The 24374-nt window shown below is 46.1% G+C and overlaps 1 protein-coding gene across 1 annotated transcript in view; it reads right to left on the bottom strand.

Annotated features, from left to right (window-relative positions):
- Nucleotides 1–20999, bottom strand: part of CPED1 (cadherin-like and PC-esterase domain containing 1) — a 162581-nt gene extending 141582 nt beyond the window's left edge. The window contains exon 1 of the mRNA XM_015412691.1: nucleotides 20016–20999. Coding sequence (XP_015268177.1) covers nucleotides 20016–20261 — 246 coding nt within the window. The 5' untranslated portion in view covers nucleotides 20262–20999. The remainder of the gene's footprint in view (nucleotides 1–20015) is intronic.
- Between the last annotated feature and the right edge of the window lie 3375 nt (nucleotides 21000–24374).

The raw sequence follows: 24374 nt of genomic DNA, 5'->3' as shown, positions 1-24374 counted from the left end.
CCCAGTCCTGCATGTTCTTTACCTCACTGGAGCATGAGATGCAAATCCCAGGAGGCACTTTTGGGATCTGTAGGAAGCACCTTTTTCTGAAGTATCTGCTCACTTCATAAAAGGATGTTTGGCTTGTTACCTCCCAAGATTTTGTAATTGCCTCCCCCCATGTCAGCCATTTGAAGTAGTCCCACTACTCTTTCTCAAAATTCCAAAGTGTGCACAGACTCAACAAATTTCAGGACCCCTTCGGTAGGCAATAAACAGATCTACTTTGGAGATATTGAACTACCTAGGCTGACGATTTATAGTATCTCTGTTTCCTTTCCTTTTGGTTTTAATTCCAAATAAACTTTACTTGTGTTTTGAGTAAAAAGGCTTCCAAATGTAAGTGGTCTCCCTGTTGTGAATTGCTACTACTAAACCTTAAACTACTCTATATATAAAATGTCACCATCACTATGCATGCTGTTCTAATTATCAGAGTTTTTCAGATTTTCCAATATTATGGAATTAATGGCCCATCACACACACACACACATCTTACTGCAGATTTTCAGAGCAGTAAACCTTTAATCTTGACTTTGGATTCTGTGCCTACCTTATACAACATTCTTTTTCCTACAGTGTATTTATTCTGCAGCTACAATAAAAAAAACCACTTTGTATTATAAGCTGGAGAAAGCCATTAAATAAACTATACTTGCAAAAAACACCCACTTTTCTAAATTGAGGTAGAGCATCACTTGTGATTTGTGGGGGGCGTCGTCGAAAGGTTTTTTAAAATTTACACAATTGCTCTATCACAGATGCACCTTCCATTTAAATCCTCAAGGCCCAGGTTTTGCGTTAGTAGCATTTTAGCTGGATTTTAGCATTAGTTTATTGAATGAAAGGGAACAGAAAGCAATTCAGGCAAAGGGGGGGGGGAACCTGTTGATACTGACCAGACTTTTTTTGAAACTGACAAGCAGCTGTGAAGCCCCGTTTTTCATATTGCCGAGCACTAGGGGATTCTGTGCTGTGTTATCAGCCACTGTGAAAAATGGGAGAGTCACACAATCTCATAATATGGGAAAACATATTGAGTGTACAGAATGCAGGGCAGAACCCACTGACACTAGCATTGTGAGCTGTGATCATTGGCAACATGTGTGTTGTGTGTGTGTGCATGCATGCGCCTGTGCAAAGTCAGCTGCAATTACACCACGCCTTGCACAGAGCGGCAATTTTTATGAGGGTGGGTCCTCTAGCAGAAGCTCTGAAGAACTTTTTAAATCTTGTACCACTAAATTGGAAAAAACTGGGGGGGTATTTTTGCCGATGCCCTAGCACAGCTGCATAATAACACTAATTTCCTGTCCTTCCCTGCAAATCTGCGTGGTTTTCTCCTTATGATTCTCTAATTTGATCCTGCACACAGGTTGTGATCTTGGCAGTTTTTTTAGATCCTATCTTGTGTGGATTGCACTCTGTCCTCCAAATGGATCGATCCCAAGTGATTCTTAAGTTTGGTGGTTTGCAGAAGTTCCATGTGGCTCAGCTGCATTTTAACGTTAGGCTTCTGGAGACTGCCAAAATGGTTCCCCCCCCCCCAACTTCGTTCACTAAAAGGTTAAAGGGGAAAATGTTTTCAAAGATTTAGGCTTCCCATCCCAGTGTGTCTCTCTCTTTACATCTCGTGTCAATTTCATTCTGGGCTGACGATCCCCCCCCCCTTTATTTTGTTTGCATGCAGCACTGAAATCTTTTTTTTTTTTTTTACATTGGGAACACTGCCATTTGCCTCCTCTTTGATCCCCCTTTCAAGTCAATACCAGCAGGGGACTAAATTTTGCAGAAGTTCTTTTAAAATTTCCCCATTGTTTTAATGTTTTATTCAGCAATCTGAGACTAGCAAGAGTTTCATATTGCTAGACTCATGCCTCTTTAAAAAAAAATAAAACAAGGGGGAAATGGAGCTTGTAAACCGATGAAGGGGGGAGGATAGTGGAAAGTGCAGAGCGGGTGGAACAACCTTGATGTGGGCAGGGGAGTGTCCTTCAAGGGGAGGCAAAAGGGTGGTGGAAAAATCCAAGGGAATCTATACACTTTTGAATTACCTTCAGCTTGAAAGCAAAAAAAGGGGAAATTGGCACAAAACCACTCCCAGAAAATCCAGGGAAACAGAAAGTGAACTGAGTGCTGAGGGGAGCAAAATCAGTGCAGAATGACAAAGAAAACTCGACTGACATGGACAGTGAAAGCAAGGGAAAACACCCATGCACAATAGGTCAAAATTGCAGTTTATGCAAAGGTTTGTCACATGTGTGTTTTCAAACAGCCTCCCCCCCCCCCAGCCATAAAAGTTTACTTCAGGCTGAGATTTGGCATGAAAAGACTCAGTATTAACAGATGAAAAGAGTCTGTTCAAATAATTTACCCTCTTGCTAATCTTTGTTTTATATTCCTTTACCTAAACTGTGGGAGGATGGTTTTAGTATTCCAACAGGAGAATTATTTGCCATATTTAAGAGCAGTTTTCAAACTGATAGGTATGTGTGTGATACATTTAAGAGAGAATATTTATCTCTCAAGATAAAGATAAGGTATTTTGGGGTATATTTCAGTATCCCAAAAGTATCTGGGGTTTTGGGGAAAACTGGGGTAAAAATCCTCTATCAGCTGTCCTCCCCATTTCTTCTGCAGTCCCTTTAAATCAGCCTGGTTTAAAGGGGCAGCAAAATAGATTGGGGAAACAGCTGAGAGGCTGGGAGACAGCTCCCCGCCTGTCAGCTGTTTCCCTCCCACACTTTGTCTGCAGTCTATTTAAATCAGACTGGTTTAAAGGAACCGCAGAAAAGATGGGGGAAGCAGCTGAGAGGCAGAAACCACTATTCAGCTTGTTTTGTGGCTTTGCCCCTCCCAGGTTATTTCCCCACCCCCCTTTTCCCCATCTCGGGTCTATTGGATCTGAAAATTTTCAGGATTTCCAAAAAATCCCAAATCCAAATACTTCACCACTATTGGGATCCAGGATTTTTCAAAAAATCCTGAATTTTTTTTTGGTCCAATAGACCTAACCAAACAAACAAAAACAAAAGACACTGGAGGGGGGATTGCACGCCCCTACTCCTGTGCCCTTCTAGTCACCCATCACACTGTTAAATAAATCCAACCTCACAAACTAGAATGCAAGGAACAGCTACAGTGCTGCACTCTCTAAATAACTGAATTTAAGCTGTATAGATAGATGCTACTACTTGCATCATGGGCTATGCTTGTCACTTTTTGCCCTGAAATAGATATTTATTTTTGCCTTCCCCATGGTGCATCAGACCACAATTTGGTGCATTTTACCAGATTTAGCACTTCATGATTGAGCTGAATACAGCTTTATAAGAACTGTACAGATTTGGCATTTTTATGCTGATTAGATTTCTTAATTATGTTCATCACAACTTTTCACAGAGCCAGAATGAAAATCATGGGTAGGAAAATGTAAAGGCATATACATATCCACTCATAGGGGACACTTCTTGGTAGAGGGGACTTTAACAAGGCTGGGCAGCCCCATTCAGCATGTTAGTATGGCCACTGTGGGCCTCAGATAACTGAAACTGACCTGCCATATTGCTTGATAAAACTGTGTCCCTTAATTCCCAAATCTGGTGTCTGTCTCTTTCTTTAGCTTATTACAGGAAGTCTCAAGTTGCTCCGGGAAGATTTCCAAGCACAGCCTTAAGTATACCTCCTGTGATCAACTATCTACATATCTGCGCTGTTTGCACCTGCCAGAGGTCACGAAGTGATTAACTTTGTGCAACTGAAGGTACCTAAACAGACCATCATCACTTGATACATTCCTTGAATATGGTTCATGGCAGAGTTTAGAGCAGTTAACAGTTTTTCCATAACAGATAGTTTAAATGCATCCAGTAAGGTTTCTCATGGAATGACAAGTCCAGTTTATGCTCTGGATCTGATCGATAACCATATTTTGGAGATTTCCATTAGATCCTTGGGCTGCAAGCTAATCTACTAAAACTTTAGTTGATTAGGTAATTGGTAGTCACCATTTGTTCATGGTTTGTTCATGCCATTTTGGGTCTGGTAAATTAATGGAGACTAGAAAATGTTACAAATGGTCTGTTTTAACTTTTGCTTGGTCAGTGGTAAATTCTGTCACATTTCCTTCATGAAGTCAAAAAGATATTACTTTGAGAAGGTTTCTGTGATTGTATACATTTTTGAAATAAATTAAATTCACCAATCAGTTAGACTGCTCCCACAGATCACTGGGTATTGCTTTCTGGATACCATCTTTACACCAAACTTAGGATCCCCAAGATGACAAAATATGTTATATGATTAATTTTATACTGTGTACATTATGTGTAACAATACTCCATTATTTTTTCAATATAATAATTATTCACAACTGGATTTTCTTGTGCGGAACAGGCAATCCAAGAGATGAAGAATTACTATAGCACTACAAAGAGCAACAACCAGCAGTGGCTGGATCCAGCTGTAAAAAGCACATTATCATTCAGTGAATCTGGTTTACTAGTAGGCAGTTCTGCTTCAAAACCTGAGGGATTTTTGCTTTCCCTGTAGAATTGCTGCCACCCCAGTGTTGCTGGAATCCAGCTGCCTAAGCCCCAGACAGGACAGGTGCAAGCAGCAGGAGTATGCTCTTCTTCCTCCCCGGCTACAAGGGTTAGGGCCTGGAACAACTGTCTCTGTTGCCCATTGGGTAAGAGCCAGGAGGTAGATTAGGCCCAAGAGAAAGTGACTGGCCTCAGTGTAGCTAGCAAGCTTCATGGCAGAATGGGGATTTGAACAGAGTTCTCTCAGATCCTAGTCCAGTATGAATCGGCTCACAAAGTAAAGTTTGTTACAAATTTTGGCCAGTTTGTGGTTCATGAAGCAATGTTCATGGAAGGGCAACTTGGCATGGACATTCCATGAACTTTGGCGTCGTTCGTGGCTGTTTGTGAATGGATACATTACCAAACAGACTGTCTCCACTCAAACTGTTTACAAAACTCCAAAGCAACAGGGGGGTGAAATTCTCCAGCCTTGGAAACACCAATAGGAGCCCTCAGAAGCTTAACAGGCATTGCTGGCTGCCAATAACAGAGTTCCTATTCTGCTCTATGGGATCAGAATATTATATATATCCTCAACTCAGATCCACATCCTCTCCTCTGTTGGCTGTTGGCAGTTACACAGAGAGGCAGGGAACTTGTTAAAATCAGACTAGCAGAGCACATTCCTTCCTGATTGTGAACTCCTCTCCCTTGCTGGGGTTTTAGGTGGACTCGAGGCTCTGAGACATCCAGTCTCTTTGCTCATGCCAAGCAGAGGGGTTTAGCTACTGGGTGCCTTGGCTGAGGACTCAGATTTTAATTCTGAACTCCTCTCCCCTGCTGGGGTTTTGGAGTGTTAGGTGGACTAAGAGCTCTAAGCCACCCCATCACTCTGCTCAGGTTGAGCAGAGGGGCTTAGCTAGTGAGTTCCTTGGCTGAGGACCCATATTCTGATTGTGATTCCTCTCCCCTGCTATGGTTTGGGAATGTTAAGTGGACTCAGGGCACTGAGCCATCCTATCTCTCTACACACACCAAGCAGAGGGGCTTAGCTATTGGGTGCCTCAGCTGAGGATCCAGATTATGATTCTGAACTCCTTTCCCCTGCTGGGATTTGGGGGGGTTAGGTGGACTCAGGGCTCTGAGCTACCCCATCTCTCTGCTCATGCCAAGCAGAGGGGCTTATCTGCTGGGTGTCTCAGCTGAGGACCCACATTTTATACCCTCCCACCCCTCCTCTGTGGACACCTCTGTGCCATGAGGTTGAAAGGGGGTACAAATGGTGCTTGCCATGAGGGGGAGACATCCTCCACCCTCTGCATACCACAGGCCCCTGTCTCTGGGCACCAAACCCATCCTGCCAGCCCACTGCAGCCCACCCCTAGCAGGGCATCATCAGGGGTCCAAAGTCTCTGTTCCCTGAGCTGTTCCTGGAGCTCTCCACAGAGGCAAAACAGTTGATAGCACTGCCCAGAGACCAGCACTCTTTGGACAGAAGGGCTCTGACAGCAGTGATTTGGGGAGGGAGCATCCTCCCCTTCCACACAACTCCCTGTTTCTGCTCCTACCTCAAGTACATGCTTCCGTGACCCCTCCCAACCCAGTGCCAGAAAGCAGTTGTCTCTACTCCCACCTTCTCCAATCATGCGGCCCCATTTCCAGCCCACACTTTGGAAGCATTTCCACATCTTCCCCAGTGACCCTTGTGTGGCAGAGTGCCAGGTGAGCCATGCCTACAGGCTCCTACCTGGTGGAATGAGCTCCCGGAGGAGATCCGGGCCCTGCGGGACCTTATGCAGTTCCGCAGGGCCTATAAGACGGAGCTCTTCCACCAGGCGTATGAGTAGGAGCCGCCACTAACATCACCGCTATTCCATCTCTACCTGGCCCTGAATGAGGTGAACATCAGTCCCTGGAGCAGATGAGGCTGAACAGTTATAAAAAATGCCATCTGATATTATGTTTAACATCTAGAGCACTCTAGTCTTTGATTGTTATGAATGCTTTTGTACTGTGGGATTTATAAATGTTTTTAAAGTTGTTTTATATTGGCGTTTGCCACTTGTAAGCCGCCCTGAGCCCGCATTGTGGGGAGGGCGGGGTATAAATTGAATTAAATAAATAAATAATAAATAATAATACATCCAGAGGGGCACAACTCCCCATCACTTGTCCTCCTCCATCCTCCCCAGGCACCTGCAGTGGGAAGAAGAAGCCCATTCCCTCTCAGCAGGGAGAAGTAGAGGGGGAACAGGAGACCCCTTCAAGAAAGACTCCCTACACTCAGGGTGCCATGGGTGGAACATCAAGGCAGGCCACCCTCCAAGAGGTCATTCCCCGGGGACGCTGACAGTGCCATATAGAAACACAGGGCCATCCATAGTAGCACTGGGACTCCCCCAGATTGTATCAGGTCCCACACATCAAGCAGGTCACACACTGGATTTGATCTTTGGCATGGGGATAGATATAGATCTGTTTGCCATTGGCAGTATGCCATGGTCAGATCATTATGCCCTGAAGGCCTAGCTGAGTGCCCCAGCCCCTTCCTGTCCAGGTGGTGAGCTGATTTATGCTCTCCCATGAAGACTAATGGATCCAATGGGTTTCCAGAATGCTTTGCAGGATCTGATGCCTCCCGGCAATTCATTGGATGTGATGATAAAGCACTAGAACACCCATCTCTCTGAAGCCATCAATGAAATCGCTCCCCGACGCCCTCTTTGCTCCCACCCCAAACTAGCACCATGGTATACCATGGAGCTTAGGGGGATGAAGCAGGAGATTAGATGGCTAGAGTGAGTTTGGCGATAGTCTCATGATGAAGCTGCAAGAACATCCTCTAGGTCCCTGATGGTGAACCTATGGCAGGCGTGCCAGAGGTGGCACTCAGAGCCCCCTCTGTGGGCACGTGTGCCGTCGCCCCAGCTGCCCGGGCAGCCTCCGATTGGGCAGTTCAAATGGAGGGCAGGGGCCACACAAGGCAGATGTCGAGCCAGCAGGGGAAGAGAAGCCGGCTACACCCCGCAACTCCCCTTCTCCTCCGAGGCGGCTGACCGTGATGAGCAGCACCAGCAGCAACCTGCAGGAGGGAGCTCCTGCCCGAGTGAGTGTGCCTCTCTGTGCCCCGAGCCCCACCTGGCTGGCACCTCGCCTCCTCCAAGCCTGCAAGCAAGTGTCCCTCTCCTCCTCCTCTGTCCCATCCTACGCCAGCATCAGCGTCGTTGTCTTTGTCCCTGGGAGGGGGGTGGGCAGCCCGGCCTCTGCTGCCTTCCTACCACTGCTCCCCTCCCTCCAGCACGCAGGACTTTGTTTGGATCATCTTATGCTTGTGAGCAGCAGTTTTCTGCTTTGAATTATATCAAATCTGACACCAGAAACAGACTAACAGATGACCTGAGTGCTGCATGTGTTGCTCTCAAACTTACAAAGTATGAGCCAAGGTTATACAAATTATCAGCATGCATACAACAGCAAAAATCACATTAATTGTTCAAAAGCATGCCAAATGCAAACTTTTACCTTTCAATAAAAAGTTGTTGGTATCATTGAAAGCTCTGTTATTGTGTTTTTCTTTTAAGACAAATGATGTCAATGTATGAGTTGTTTTTTTCTAAACTAAAACCTCAGTATTCAGGTTAAATTGCCGTGTTGGCACTTTGCGATAAATAAGTGGGTTTTGGGTTGCAGTTTGGGCACTCGGTCTCTAAAAGGTTCGCCATCACTGCTCTAGGTCATTTATGAAAGCCTATGAGACGGTGGTGAAGACTGGTAAAAGGGAATTTTGTACAGCCTCCATCGCATCTGCAAGCTCTCACCTGTGTCAGCTATGCTGCCATAAAGTTTATATAGACCCGGGTTCGCTTTCTTGACCTGTGTGCCAGTTGCTGCCGCATTCCTTTCTTTTCGCTTCTCCCCCTCGTTATCACTGACCTTTTAGCCAGCCTGTGTAGTGTGTTCCCATCAATTAACCGTGGGATTAGTTTCGTTTCCCAGCCTCGGCTCTAACTGCCTTGGTCCTCTTTCCCGCCCGCCGGAGTCAGGCCGATTGGCCCATAGATGGTGGTGGTGGGTGCTTTCGAATATCCTATATCTCTCTCAGCTTTCTATGATGAAGTTATTCCTAACAGTGACTGTGTCTATGCTACCATAGTGCTAACAATAAAGTAAAACCTTCGAAGAAGCGTGTGCTCTGTTGTTTGACAGTGGGTCCTGACAACGTGGTGCAATTTTTTAAGACAATTAGGTATTTAACTTCTCTTACAAAGAGAACCCAAAATGTTAGCAATCTGGCCCTTAGCTGTGAGGTTTTTGCAGGCTTTTTTGCAGATAGTCTTGTCACTCTGCTATGACCTGCCTGCCAGTATTGATACAGTACATAAACTGGAGGCCCTTGGTGGTTTTTGGACCCAATTCTTGACAATTTCAGCTGACTCTCCTGGACCAATGTTGACAGGATTCTGGGTGCTGTTAAGCCGACCACCTGTCTCTTAGATCGTTGTTCATCATGGCTGGTGATAGCCAGGGGTGAGGGAGTATGGGGCCCCATGGTGGACATTATCAATCTTTCCTTTAGTTCTGGGGTCTATCCGGGGGGGGGGCAAAAAGAGACTGTGGTACCACATCTCTTAAAGAAACCATCTTTGGACCCTACAGATTCTGCCGATTACTGTCCAGTCTCAAACTCCTCATTTCGGGGGAAGAAAATTGAGAGCAATAGTGGAGCAGCTCCAGAGTTTCCTGGAAGACACGTCAGTCCTAGACCCATTCCAGCCTGACTTCCGCCCTAGCCATGGGACAGAGACAGCGCTGGTCACCCTCACAGATGTCCTTTGCAGGCAACTGGATTGAGGCGGTTTGGCGCTGCTGTTACTATTAGACCTGACAGAAGCATTTGACATGGTCAGTCATGATTTGTTGACCCACCACCTCACCAATATTGGAGTTTGTGGGGTCGTCTTGAACAATGCTCCCTCTAAGCAGTGGAGTCTTGTGAGCAAAAATTCTACTTTGTGAGCTACTGGCATTAAAGTCGTGAGTGAGTGATTTGGCTACTGCATAAATTAGTTTGCTCTGGAGCCATCCTTCCTGAGCTAAGACAAAAATGTGTGAGCTGGAGGCTACAAAACTGTGAGCTAGCTCACACTAACTCAGCTTAGAGGGAACACTGGTCTTGAAGTGGCTTACCTCATTTCTCCAGGAGCATGGACAGAGGGTGGCACTAGCAGAGATGGTGTCTCCTCTCTCCAATGTTGTTTAACGACTATACGTGCCCCCTCGCCCAACTGGTGCAGAGTTTCAGGCTGGCCTGCCATCCGTTTCTGGATGACACCCAGCTGTATCTGTTGATGGATGGCCAGCCAGATGCTGCCCCAACTATTTTGACCGAAAGGTTGGAGGCATTGGTTGGATGGTTGAAACAGAGCTGGCTGAGACTGAATCCATCAAAGACAGAGGTTCTGTTGCTGGGTGGAGGGATTTCAGGGCTGGGGTGCCAACTCCCAGCTCTTGACAGTGTACCTCTAACACCGGTACCAACCGCCAAGAGCCTGGATGTGATTCTGGATACTTCCTTATCAATGGAGGCCCAGATCACACATATTGCTAGACTGGCTTTTCTCCAGCTGCGCCAAATCAGGCAACTAGCTCCCTTCCTGTATTGCCCTGACCTAGCCACAGTAATCCATGCAACGGTCATCTCTAGGTTAGACTACTGTAATTTGATCTAAACAGGGCTACCTTTGAGGCTGACCCAGAAACTACAACTGGTCCAGAATACAGTGCCCAGGTCCTTACTGGAACCCCCCTGACAGCACACATTCAACCAGTGCTTCACCAGCTGCACTGGTTCCAGGTTGAATACTGGATCAGATTCAAGGTTTTGCTACCAACCTTTAAGGCCCTAAACGGTCTGGGACCAATGTAGCTATGGGACTGCCTCTTCTGGTATACCCCCAGAAGAGGATTATGCTCTGGGGAGAAGAACCTGCTGGTGATCCCTGCCCTGGAAGATATCCAGCTGTCCTCTCAGCCTAGTGGAGCTCTGTGCCTAATGACCTAGTGCAGGACCTAGTGCAGCTCTGCAGAGCCTGTAAGACAGAGATGTTAGGCCCAGACTATGGCTGAGGACAGCAACAGTTTTTCATTGAGCCCGGCCTCCCCCATCTCTCCTCTGCCTTCATGGGGTAAGGACATAAATTGGTCCTTTGAGTGCCATCTGAAATAGTTATTGAACTTGTTTATTGTTTTTAATTGTTTTAATCGGATTTGTAAATGTATTTATTGAATATGTTGTTTACCACCCTGAGCCCTACCCACAGGGGAAGGAAGTCTATCAATCAATCAAATAAATAAATAAATAAATGTGGAGGGCCCAGGAAGTAGTCACTTGTCTTATTAGCAAGATGATTGCTGTGGATGGACAACCCTTCTCCCTTATGGAGGACATAGCTTTTTGTCAGCTGCTGCAACATCTGGCTCACTGGTACTCTGTCCCCTCATGGAGGACCATGACCCAACAAGTCTTGCCCGCCATACACCACTCTGCAGTGGCTATGGTCAAGGCTCAGGTCTCCAGTGTGCAAGGCAGAACCATGCACTTCACTGCAGACCTCTGGAGCAGCCAACAGCATGGCTACCTCTCCCTCACCACCCACTACTGGCAACTAGACAACCTCTCTGTACAGACTGTCAGGTCATGGTCCAGGCCCCAGGAGGGGACAGTCCTGTCACAGGGCTACAAATTGGTTCTGCTTCATGTGCAAGGGATGGATGCAGACCACATGACACAAAATGTCACCACGGGGATACAGAGTGACTTGAGGGAGTGGGTTGGCAGTGGCAACATCTTTCATGGCTACATGGCTGGTCATGGATGCCTGCACCAATATGCTGGCAGCAGTGAAGGCTATGTGCCTCAAAGGCATTGTCTGCCTGGTGTACACACTTCGTCTGGTGGTGAAGGATGCTCTGGGGCTGGGGAGAAACTGTCAAGGCCACCTGGGATGCTGCCACTCTTGAGATGTGGTACTTGCTGCCGGTGTCTGGCCTCCCACCTCTCGCGCAGCATCAAGTCTGCCAGTCTGCTGCGTGAGAGGCAGGAGGAGGGGGATGAGCCCGAACACTGCCTCATTCTGGACATACCCGCCCACTGGAACTCCACCTACACCATGATTACATGTTTGGTGGAGCAGAAGAGCATGGTGCAGGATGTAATCTCCTCCATGACCATCCTGCACTGGGAAGAGGAGCTCAGCATCAGCTCCAACAACTGGCTGACCCTCTCCCAAATGTTGCATGTCCTCAAGCCCTTCCAGAAAGCCACTGACATGCTCTGCGCCCATATGGCCTGCCTGGGGCAAGTCATCCCCTGATTTGAGGGCTGGACTGGGCGCTGGCCTCCGCACTGGAGCTGGGCCCCAAGGGGAAGGCTGTTCTCCCATGGGACAGGGCCTTGGCAGAGAAGCTGCAGGTGGGCATCACCACCAAGTTGTACGGAGAGGGAGTGTAAACTGGCCTGTATGTGTGACCCCTGGATAAAAGGCAGCATTGCTCTCCGGAATGCAGAGCTCATGCAATGGAAGCATGAGCTCTGCAAAGAAGTGTGGAGGCTACAGGCCACCAGATGTGGTCAGAGGGAACAGCAGGTAGAAGAGGCGGGGGGGAGGAGAAGAAGCCCAGCACCTCTGCCTCAAAAAAGCTCAACCAGGGCGAAGCCTCACTACTGGTTGTCAGTGGTGAACTGGGACATGGTTGATGGGTGTATTCTGGACCTGTGTGTTTCAGCCCTGGGAGGGGGGCTGTGACAGTTGTGGGCATGCTTCCCTTGTTTGTCTGGTGGGGCTGGGGTGCCCACCAACCTCTCATGGGGTTATTTGGTGGTGCCCCTGTTGGAAGTCTTGTCACATCTGTCTTTCTGTCATTCCAAATCTGTCTTTGGAGACGTGGGGGGGGACTGTGAGCGGGGGGGGATGATTGCCTTGCTTCCCGTGTCTGGCTGGAGGGGGGTCCTGCCCAGGTGACGTTTCCTTGTTAGTCTGGTGTTATTGGCTGTTCGGCAGCACATATACAACAAAAATATTGGCTGTTCTGAGCCATTCCATAGATTCCTGTACCTTCAGCTGTCTTTTCCAAAGAGCACTGGGGAGATCTTTTTCGGGGGTCCATAAATGGGACCCCAGAAATTTAATCTACCACCAATTTGGAGATATTGTAGAGGAACAGGTGGCAGGGTGAGGTTCCCTGTGTGTTTGGTGTGTGTAGCTTGCAGGGTGTCCATTCTATACATTTTTGGACTTGCACCTGACATTTGCCCCAAAAGCACTTTCCTGGCTTGACCTTAGTCCTGTTGGGTTTGCACTGCCATAGTGGCACTGGTTCTGCTGAGCTTGCAAAAATGCCCCCCCCCCCTTCACTGTCTAATTCTGAGATTCTCTGGGACTTTGATTCTGTTCAGCTGGGCTTCTATTGCTTTTGCTTTTTTGGCTGCTCCCCCCCCCTCCATTGGAAATAATGGAGGATAGGGCATCTTATTTGAGGGGCTGTAACTTGAACCCCATAAATCCAATCCTCACCAAACGTAGAGGGCAGTTAGAGGAGAGTCAGCTGGGGATCCCCTTTGAGTCTGGTGTCCCTAGGTTGCACTGGATCCTTTCTATACACTCTTAAACCTGTGCCTGCCATTTCCCCTGAAAGTCCTTTCCTGGACACATCTTCTGTAGGGGTCCATAACACGAACCCCGTAAATCCAATTCTCACCAAACTTGGAGGGCAGGTAGAGGAGAGAGCTGGAGATCCCCTGTGAGTTTGATGTCTCTAACATACTGGGGAAGGGCTTCTACCATGTCACAAAGCTCATGAACCGAGCCAGTTTATTTAGTGCCAAAAAGTTTGTGATGGTCAATGGTTTGCAAAAGGGGCACACCATGAACCGAACAGCATTTTCCCGGTTTGTGCCCATCCCTGTCCAATACTCTACACAACACTTGAATAATCCTTGTCCCATTCATGGTGTTTTAAATCCTGCAGCTACTAACTCCCCAAAATCAAAGTTCTAAGCTGAATGCATGCCGCTGTTTATCAAAAAACAGACTGCTGTTTTATCCATATATACACACACAGACTCAGGAAGAAGCATTTTGTCTTTTCATTTATTTTGCTTTAATGCAAGACATTTTGCTGGCCTCTGCTGCTCTCTTTCACTTACATAACTTCAAAGCATTTTCTGTTTAAACATGGAATTGGCTTAAGAACTCGCTCATAGAGCACAGAATCAGTTTTTCGTTGGCCAAAAACAAGAGTAACTGTTTTTGTTTTTTTAAAAAAATGGCTGACTCTTTCAAAGTTATAGAAAGAAGGGGAAACTTGCTTTTTAGAAACGTCTTGGCACACACAATGCAGTTTCAGTAGTCCTGCCCCATCTATGTCTGACTTTGATTAGGAACACAATCCACAAAGACAAACCATGCTGAAGGAGAACACCCTAAAGCTTGCCGAGTCTTCCTGGATTCCCTCAATCCACCCACATTTTCAACACAGCCAGCTGGTCATGAGAACTGACTCTTAGGAATGATCAGTGGTACCTCACAGCTAATGGGAAGTAAGTTTGCATTTGGGGAAAAAACTAACTTGTATTTTAACTATGGGTTATATGTAAACCCTGAGTACACATATTGAAAAAAAGAAAAGCATGTGAGGGTGCTTTCACACATGCTAAGTAGTGCAATTTCAGTGGATCTTGCCATTTCACACACTAAAATCCAGTTGCAAAGGGCATTGAAAGTAGATTGAAAGTGTGTTATTTAGTTTGTGTGAAAGCACCCTTAGAGTGTTTCATGTGACTGAGCACACTACAGAAGAGTGGTGTAGCAGATTTTCCATGCTGGCTATGCACCGCCCAAAGACTTTGGGAATGGCAAGAGAATTTCTGGTACACAAGATAAATTGACTGGGACCACCAGGAATATCAAGGAGTTGCAGCTGGCTCCCAGTGAACGGCAGTTGCACACCTCTTTAAGACAAAGTTGGCTACAAGCCACCACCCCCAAAGGGAAAGAGAACCACTCATGTTACCTCAGCTTCATTATTTAGAACACTACAAATTAGCTGCTAACCATGTTCCCAATGCTCTATTTAACTTTACAATAAACTTTATTGTTTCCAAAACAAGCCTTCTTTTTGTGTGCTACAATATGGACTTCCCACAGGGTTGTATGCCAAACCCCAACTTTTTGTGGGTCTGGTGGGTTTTTTTACATTTACACTTGAAGGTTTTCTGCATTGCTAGAAAAAAAAGTTAATTTCCTGCTTTGCTTTTTTCACTGGAGGTTTTTTTTTTTTAAGTGTTGGCTTTTACCTCACTAGTAGTTTTTGTTCAGGAAGGAGTGGGCTCTCATCTGAAATGACTGGAATGTGACTCTGTTTCTCATTGTTTGGTATCCAAATATAGAGCAGGCCACTAAATCACTGAGATATGCTTTGATTGTTGACTTGTGGTACTACACTAGGGCGAACTGAAGGACTCATGTGGTCAGTCAACTGTACCTTGAGGTGGGAGGTGGATAGTGCTGAAATTCAAAAGTCCTCTGCTTAATTATTTTACATGTTTACCCAAAGGAAGATGCAGTTCATTATGAATGAATGCTCTAATATAGATCAAGTGAGCAAAGGCTGTAGAGGTTCTCTCCTTCACTTCTCACCCACCTGAGCTCTACTTCCAGTTCATCTTCCTCCATAAGAGAGATACAAATGCAGTGGAAATGAATAGTTTTCACTGGTGGTGGTTTCCTCATGTCACACAACCTACCAGTCTTCTGACTCAGAGCCTCCACAATGAGAGGCCTTCAGTTCTAATTTAACTCTGAAATGCCCCTGAAACCAGATGCCCTGAGTTTCATTGAACTATATTTTACAGGGTGGGTCAGTTCAGGTTAACCACAAACTCTGTGGATGGACATGGGCCTAGCTCACAGCTTGCTTAACGTAAACTGATCTCCAGATGACATCAACAGGGTAAACCATGCCATAGATATCTGTGCTGGGTCCTTTTTATTTTGTACAGGGGTCCCCAGTGTGGTGACTGTGGGTGCCAGGACACCCATGGACACCTTTCCCGGGGCCCGCCAAGTGTTTTTAGAAAGTGGGTGGGTCCAGATGGGGCTTTTGACCTGTATGTTTTACCCTTCAGCAGAATTACACCTTTCTTTGCCTACTGAAGTCAATGGTTACTCTGCTTAAGATTCCACCGCAGAAACTGCAAATAAGAATATGCACATACTATTTTGTCAGACCAGTTTGTGTCCTTTACAACTACTGTCCCCTCATTCTCTTAACGGTTGTTATTAGCAAACCAGTTAAAAGCTATCTGCATTTCCAGCTTATTAGAAATCATATCTAGGCTGAAAAGTCTTATCAAGGTGCCCCATAACTAGGGATGTCAGAGAATGTTTTATTTATAGTAAGGACATCATTTTGTTTGTAATAAGAGAGTTGGCCTGGAGGACATTTAATTTAAATAGCCATCCACATGTTTTATAGAGCATTCTTTTCCTGAGGACTTAATCAAATCTTATGCTGTTAAATCCATGTTAATTACAAATGCCATAATAAAAATAGCTGGTACAGCTACACTGAGTTACACTTAACAAACAACTATCAAACAATGACCAGGGTTTAAAACGTTTCAGCCAGCAAAGTATGGTATGGCTGGAAATCAGGAAGTCAGGGATAAACTGAATTCCCCTGCACAAAATATCTAGCACATGCTATGGGGTATGAATGAAATTTTATTACGGCATCCAGCCAGAGCAATCCAAACACCCCAGCAAGGGGCAACACCCCAGCAAGAGGCAATGCTACGGGGTATAAACCACCCAAAGCAAAGCAATGGGAGAATAGGGGTTTGCATACCACTGAGCCATAGACCCTTACCCTACATTGATTGTGTCCAGCCTGCCATCTGAATCACAGCAAGATCACTAAGAAAACCATGAAAACACAGCTCTTGCTGCACTATTTTTCATCCCTACTTTTTCTTGACTGGTCAATAGCAACACCACTTCACACTTTTGGGGTTTATGCAATACAGGTTACTAAAGCCAGTTCAAGCAAATGTGGGTGACATGCGAGGGGCACTTGTGTCTTTCCTATCCACAGCTGTGCTACAAATCAGGGCCAGTCACACACAGTCTCAGCCTAACCTAATTCATAATGATAAAATAGAGTGGAAGCAAATTACGTAAGCCTTTGGTCCTCATGGAAGAGAAAAGTAGGGTCTAAATAAAGTAAATAAGTCAACAAAGCTACAGTGAACAGGTCAGGGGATATAGTGCAAACCATCTGAGATGCCAACACGAAATAGCTTGGAGCCAGCACAGTACTTCTGAAAGTAATCCAGCATGAAGATGGAAATGTATTTTTAGATCCCGGATTTTGTTAGGCACCTGGAAATCCTGGGTTCACAGATCTATCTACCTATTTACCTATCCACCTATCTACCTATCTATCTCAAATATCTACCCTGCCCTTCCAGCCAAGGCCAGCCAGCTGGCTGGCCTGCCTGCCTCTCTCTCTTTCTCTCAATCATCTAGCTAGCTAGCTATCTGAAAGGGGTTTTTGGTTGCATCTGCAAGTATGTTTTGCATAGAATCAAAAATTGGGGGTCTTGATAAACCAAAAAGAAAGTGCAGAGAGCTAGCACCGTTTCCCAATCACAGCATAGCCAGCATATTGGTCTATCACTATTCAGATACATGAAAAGGAGGATGTGGATGGAGGATACTGCCTGTGATATGTTCACCCACTATGTATTTACTGGAATCCTCTGGCCCAGCCAACTTTTTCACAGTTTTATGATTATGGAGAAACACTTGAAAAATGTATGGATAGTGGCTGGTAAATAGGGTTGCCAAATGACCCCGGGGGGCGGGGAATCCCCCGCTTCGGAGCCCCGAGTTCCGCCCCAGCGGAATCGGGGCCCGGGGGGGACCCCGCCCCCGAAGCTGCGTCACCAGAGGTGACACAGCCACGTTGCTGACGTTTGGGGCGTGGCTGAGCTCGTCGGGGGGGGGAAACCATATGTTTCCCCCCAACGAGCTCGGCCACGCCCCCAACGTCAGCAATGTCTCACGTCACTTCCGGTGACGTCGCGGCGGTGCGTGCGCGCGAATGAACACACACAGCCGGCTCCCGACCGGGACGGAGCCTCCCCCGCCGGTAAGGTTTCAGGATTTGGCAACCCTACTGGTAAAAGCTCAGAAGTACTATTATTTTAGAGCACTTCTAATAGAAGATGGGCCTTTTACAGAGCAATCATGTGCAGAGTTGCTTCACTCCAAGCCCACTGAAACCAACAGGGTTAGACTGGAAGAAATTTAAAGTAATTAAAATATTTAAAGTGGGTAGTGCAATTCAATTAATTCCAGTTACTACAGCCAGGAAAAATAAGTGGGCTGATCCCAAGCCATGATGGTCTCATGGAGCAGCAGTAGGGAAGCCATCTGGTAGATGCCCACTGCCTCAACCAAAGGCCTGGTGGAACAGCTCAATTTTACAGGCCCTGCTTAACTGCAACAGGTCTCGGCGGGCCCTGATCTCAATCAGGAGTACATACCAACCTGCTGGGGCCAGCCCTGAAAAGGCCCTGGCCCTGGTCAAGGCTAGACGGGCATCTTTCAGGCTGGGGACAACCAGCAGATGGCTCTCTGCAGAGCGCAAGGCTCTCCAGGGCACATATGGGGACAGGTGGTCCCGTAGATATGTTGGTCTCAGGCTGCATAAGGCTTTAAAGATCATTGCCAACACCTTGAAGCAGATCCAGTACTCAATTGGTAGCCAGTGCAAATGGCGGAGCACTGGCTGGATGCGCACCCGCACAGATGTCGCTGTCAGCAGGCACACCGCCACATTTTGCACTAGCTGGAGTTTCTGGATCAGCCTCAAGGGTAAGCCTGCATAGAGTGAGTTGCAGTAATCAAGCCTGGAAGTGACCATTGCATGGGTTACTGTAGCCAAGTCCTGGAGGGAGAGATAGGGAGCCAGCTGCCTTATCTGCCGCAGATGGTAAAAGGCAGACCTGGCAGCCACAGTGACCTGGACCTTCATGGAAAGTGATGCATCCAAGATCACCCCCAGGCTCCTGACTTTCTGGGTTGGCACCAATGGTGCTCCATCCACGGTAACCTAATCCCCAAATCTACTCCTCCCCAGCTCAGGTACAGAACCTCCATCTTTGCAGGATTTAACTTCTGCCAGCTCTGTCGCAACCACCCAGCCACAGCCTCTAGTGCACTGTCCAAGTTTTCAGGGGCGAAATCCAGGTGGCCGTCCAACATCAGATAGAGATGACACCCCAGGCCAAACTCCCAGAACAACTGGGTGAGGGGGCACATGTAGATGCTAAACAGTATCATTCATTGAGAGGACTGCCCCCTGTGGTACTCCACATTCTAGTGGGTGTCATGGGGAGACCCTCTCACCTAGTGCCACCCTCTGTCCCTGACCATGGAGAAAGAAGGGAAACCATTGTAGGGCAGTCCCTCAGACTCCTATGTTGGCAAGGCGGAGGGTCATAAGATTGTAATTGACCGTGTTGAACACTGCTTTCAGGTTTAATAGCAACAGCGGCGCCGAACTGCCTCGATCCAGATGTCTCTGGAGGGTCACCAGCACCATCTCCGTCTCATGGCCAGGGTGGAAACCAGACTGGATCAAGAATGGATCAAGTATTAAATAATGAACCCATATCCCTTCAATTTCCCCATCATCCCTTTTCTTGTGGAAATATTTCAAAATTTGAAATTTTGGAAACAGAACAACAAATCTACAGGATTGTGACAGTTTTGGGTTTTTAAAATCACATCACTTTAGAGGTCTCATGATGCAACTTGCAGCAACATCTATACATCCCTATTCCTATAAAGAGTTTATAAAGAGTTAGCCATGACCTGGGTTGCCCAAGCTAGCCTGATCTCGGAAGCTAAGCAGTGTCAGCCCTGGTTAGTACTTAGATTGGAGACCTCTGAGGAAGTCCAGGGTTGCTACACAGAGGCAGGCAATGGCAAACCACTTCTGTGAGTCTCTTGCATTGAAACCCTACAGGATCACCATAAGTCAGTTGTGACTTATATAAAATGAATAACAACAAGAACAACAATAATAATCTTCAGTCAGGCCCAGGATGCTTTAGAACCATTTCTTTCTACTTATCTCTCTCCTCCATTCCTGTTCCCTCCACTACACTGAATATTCTCAGACTTTGGAAGCCATCGTCTAGACAATTTAACTCGGCCAAGGAACATACACTAAAAATGTTTTCAGATTGTTCACTGTTCTTGCCTCACCTATGCACACTAGGCACATCCTTTTCAGTGTATATGAAGTTTATTTTTAGCCAGACATGCTGCTCCAGTTTGCCAGTCAAGTGTCTCATTCTAGATTTGTGAGTTATCTTACCTCCTTCTGTAGTTTTAGGTTGCTTGAAGGAAGGTCACAATAGACTTGCCTTGTAGGAACCTGCTTGTTCACCTTTTGCTGCACCTCCTGTTCTGTATGAGCTCCACTGCCAACTCCTGGGAGGTATCTTCTTGCCTTTAATGGTGTCAGGGTCTGGTAGAAAAGATAGGCAGCCAGCACCAGCACCAGAAGGAATGGACGGAGTCGACAGTACCTCCGGCAAGGCAGAATTTGCCTGCAAGCCATGGCCACCTCACAGTTTTAATGTTGCCCATAACTGTAACGGTCCCTATAGTTTCTTTTCATCAGCATGAGATCAAGGGGTGCACTTGCGATTTCCCACAGGCACCTCAAGTTCTTTCCATAATTTCTGGGTCTGTGTTTCCCCATGGCACGGGATAGCAAAAAGTCTTAGGTCCTCAAAGCAGAATAACAAACTGTCCTACAAGGAGTGGTGACAGATCTGTGCTGAAGGGGGGGGGGGAGAGAAATTGCAAGAAGATACACGTATGCAGTGAGTGATGCTGGACTGAAGAAACCTTACAATTTGGTGAAAAGCTCTACTCATGACAGTAAAAGAAGCTCCAGAAGTTCTATAGCATTCAAGAAAATGATAAAAAGTGCATTATGTTCCTCATACAGCTTAAGAGCATCAAGGCTTTTCTAGCAGTTGCTTTGTTATTCTTCTTGTTTTTGTCTTCTTGTACTTCCAGTCTCTGTTTCTTTTACTTTCATCCCGGATCTCTTAAATTGCCTTTTTCCTGTCAGCGAACACACACTGCCTTCTCTGAATAAGTCTGTCTGGATTTTAACAAGCAGAAAGGCTAGTTCTCGCTCAGTTGGTTTTTCCAGCTTTCCATTCAAAGTGATGTTTACTTACTCCGTTCTTATCCCTGTCAGACGTTTTCCATTCTCCCCTAACACGTCGCTGATTAAAACCACTCGGAACAATCCAGCCTCAGGACTCCAGCTCATCTCGCACATAGCCACACAGCACTCCATCTGAACTCCGTTGGACCACAGACACGTAAATAAAAAGCAGGACTGCTCTGAGGGGTGGGGTTAAGTTTACCAAGTTCTGAAAAAGGCACGCATACACACTGGAAGCTGCAGGAGGAATGCTGGATCACAGAAACAATGTACTTTCCCCCTCATATGCTCTGCACTCCATAAGCAAAGCTCAAAAATGAGACTAGGATATCGAAAACTGAGCACTAAGTATAACCAGAACTCAAAGAGGAAACTGGGAACAGAATGTGCTGGTTAAAATACTCTAATCATGCTGGTGAGAGTCAAATAAATACTCCAGTGATTTCAAAACATCAGCCCATAGACGAGATTGCCTGGTGCAGCTCTGCATCATCTACAGTGCAAGTGCAAGCAGTGTTACACCAGTGTAAACCCACTAACTTAAGTTGATTTAGGAGACTGTAACTTTGCTTAGAGTTGCACTGATAATTTTCCAAAGAGCATCTGGAACTTTTGCTCCATCTCTGCATGGGGTGTTATTAGAGCAATCATTCTTGGTAGAGCTGCAACTGAATCATACACCCTCAGAGGTTTCCTAGTTCATCTCTGCATGAGTTACTGTTCTGGACTAACCTCCTTGCGATCTGGAGGCATGTCCAGATTGGCAACTCTTTTAGAAATGGAATAATAGTGTATGCTGAAGGGAGATATTTCTTAAACACTCCCACAGTAAACCTTTCCAGGTGTGAGAGTGAAATGTGCCTCAGTGACCAGATGTTTGAGCAGTACAGTCCTATCCATGCTACTGTGACATCTTAAGCTCCTTATAGTGCTTCACTTTTGTTCACTTCTGTCTCAGACTCATTTCCTCTGCATAGGGTTACCAGATGTCCTCTTATTTATTTTTTGACTGTCCTCTTTTGGGCTCTTAAAAAAAAAACCTGATGAAAATGTCCTCTTCGGGGTTGGAAGGTTAGGAACATTCCTAGGAAGTAGCAATTACCACAGCTTAAATAGTAGGGGTATTTAAAATGAGATTTGTCATAGTGATCACTTGATTGAAGTAGTCAGTCAGGAAATATGTCCTCTTTTTTGCTTTTCAAAATTTGGTAAGCCAACTCTCTGCAGCAATGGCATGTGATATGCTTAAGCTCAGGAAACTGGAGAAGTTTAACAGACACAGGGCAAATGAAGAGATACTGATTCTTTGTCATGCTAGCTAGCTAAGAACCAAAGTATTTTAAGAAGCAATAACAGGGATACTTTTTTCAGCCCTCTTCCGGTGTCTGCTGTACTGCAGAATGTTCTTGGGATAGTGCTGATGCAGTAAGGTAAGTTTAGACTCTGGACTTAATGGTCTCAGCCCCCCTCCCCTCTGTATTAATGTCAGGCATTCTAGGAACTACAGTTCCCAGAATGCACAGGGAAACGAAGTTCGAGAATAAAGCTGGAGGTAAGTGGGTTTAAGCTTGCCCATGTCTAGCTACAGACTACATTTACTACCCTTCAGCTAAGCCAGGGGGCTAGGAGTGTGGACTTTGGCCCCAAGTATCATCACTAGGAAGATTTTCCTATTGCCTTCTTTTACCCCACTTCACGTACAACCATTTATCCAAGATGTGCATAGCCCATAGCACTGTCCCCTGAGAATTCATACACTTGTCTGCACTATAAGGGGGAACAGTCCCGCAAATGGAAGGGATCAGAAAGAGAGCCATATATGGAATACCACAAGAAAAAATTTAATCCACTTTAACTATTTTGTTTAGAATACTAAAATAACATTAGGGATGACTCATGGTTTTGGCAGAACCAAAATCAAAATGGGATTCTTCCACTCCACATTATCTGTGCTTTTAAGATTTTGCACTTCTTATGATAGCAAAAGCTAGTGACTGCAGGTAACTCCTATACAGTCAAGCCGTAGAGCTCTCTCTACATCTCATCCCATCCTTTCTTCTTTTAATATCTACCAGTATCATCAAGCTGGGAAGGCTTTGATACTGGGACTGAAAAAAACATGTTATTACTTGATGCAGATGATGTTGTGAAGCAGCTGAACATGCAAGGTTCTAGTCCACAAGTCGAATCTCACCTCAGCCTCAAGTGATCTTAGTCCAGACACTGTTCCCTTAGCATCAGATCTCCCCCAGATACAATATTTGATTATCAAAGCTGGGTATGAGGGCAAAGACACCTTTGACTAGTTATTTTAAGGGGGCTCAGCTAAATGAGACCGCAGAGCTTCATTCAAGCTATTACTTATGCTAGGTTCTCAGTATTTCACCTTCTACTTGGGTTAGCTCAACAGAAAATAGAAATATTTAGAAATATGGGTGTCAGCTTTAGGTCCAATCTGCATTGGTCTTTTCTGCCGCTGTGCCTTCAAATTCACATCGTCTCACAAAGTCCTGTCTACATGGCATGCCGCCATCGCCTTCCTATTGCATTGACTCAGCATTGGCTGTCTGCATCATTTTATTGCCCTGTAGTGGCCTCTCTGAGGTCACTACGGTGTCCCACAGCGTTATCTGGATCTCGTTTAAAGCAGTTCCAATTGCTCCTCCCCTCCCTCGAGCCACTGTGAGCAAAAAACAGACAACTGAAACAGAATCCCCCCCACCCCCCAGTCATCTATGTGTTTAAAAGCAGCCAGGGAACATTTTTCTACAAATATTTTTTTTTTGCTGGTGGGTTAGAAGCACGCTCACCCAGCTTGTTCACTTTCCAGCCCCCCTCTGCCTCCCCTGCCAGGTCACCCTCCTTTACTTTCTGCAGGGGAGTCATGGGTGTCGTTTCCTCCCCACAGCGTAGTGCCCCGCTGGCGCCCCGGGAGGCCTCCCCCCCTCTTGCGTGCGCTCTCCCTCCTGTGCCCGTGGTTGCCATGGTGAGGACTGATGCAGATAGCTAGCCTTTATTCCGAGCCAGAATGGGAGGGAAAGGGGAACAGAGTACAACGGCGCCGCAGCAGACTGAAACTGCTTTACTCAGCTGATGCAGATTCAGCCTTAGGCCAGAAAACTTTAGGTGACAACAGCAAGACTTGGAGCAATGCACTTGGCAACCTTCTACAGGAAATCTTAACAGCTTTCAAATATAAAACCAAACCCCAACTATAGAATTAACCCCCCCCCCATAGTGTCTTAGCTCCATACAACAAAGACATGAATTTCTAGTAAATTCAGGCCAATCCAAGACATTCCGTTTTATAGACTTTCCCAAAATGACTGCACTATGGTTAAGGTTGCCAACTGATGGGCTCCAAAATAAGGAACATATGATGTGACCATAGGAAAATGATATCTTCTGTGTGACAAAACATTAAAATATACCTTCTGGAGTATTGCTTTGTGCAGTAAAGGTGTATCTTCTTTTTTCAACAGATTGGAT

Source organism: Gekko japonicus, unplaced genomic scaffold, assembly GCF_001447785.1.
Source record: "Gekko japonicus isolate JY-2015 unplaced genomic scaffold, Gekko_japonicus_V1.1 scaffold550, whole genome shotgun sequence".
Classification (NCBI taxonomy): domain Eukaryota; kingdom Metazoa; phylum Chordata; class Lepidosauria; order Squamata; family Gekkonidae; genus Gekko; species Gekko japonicus.
This window is presented reverse-complemented; position numbering and strand designations above follow the sequence as displayed.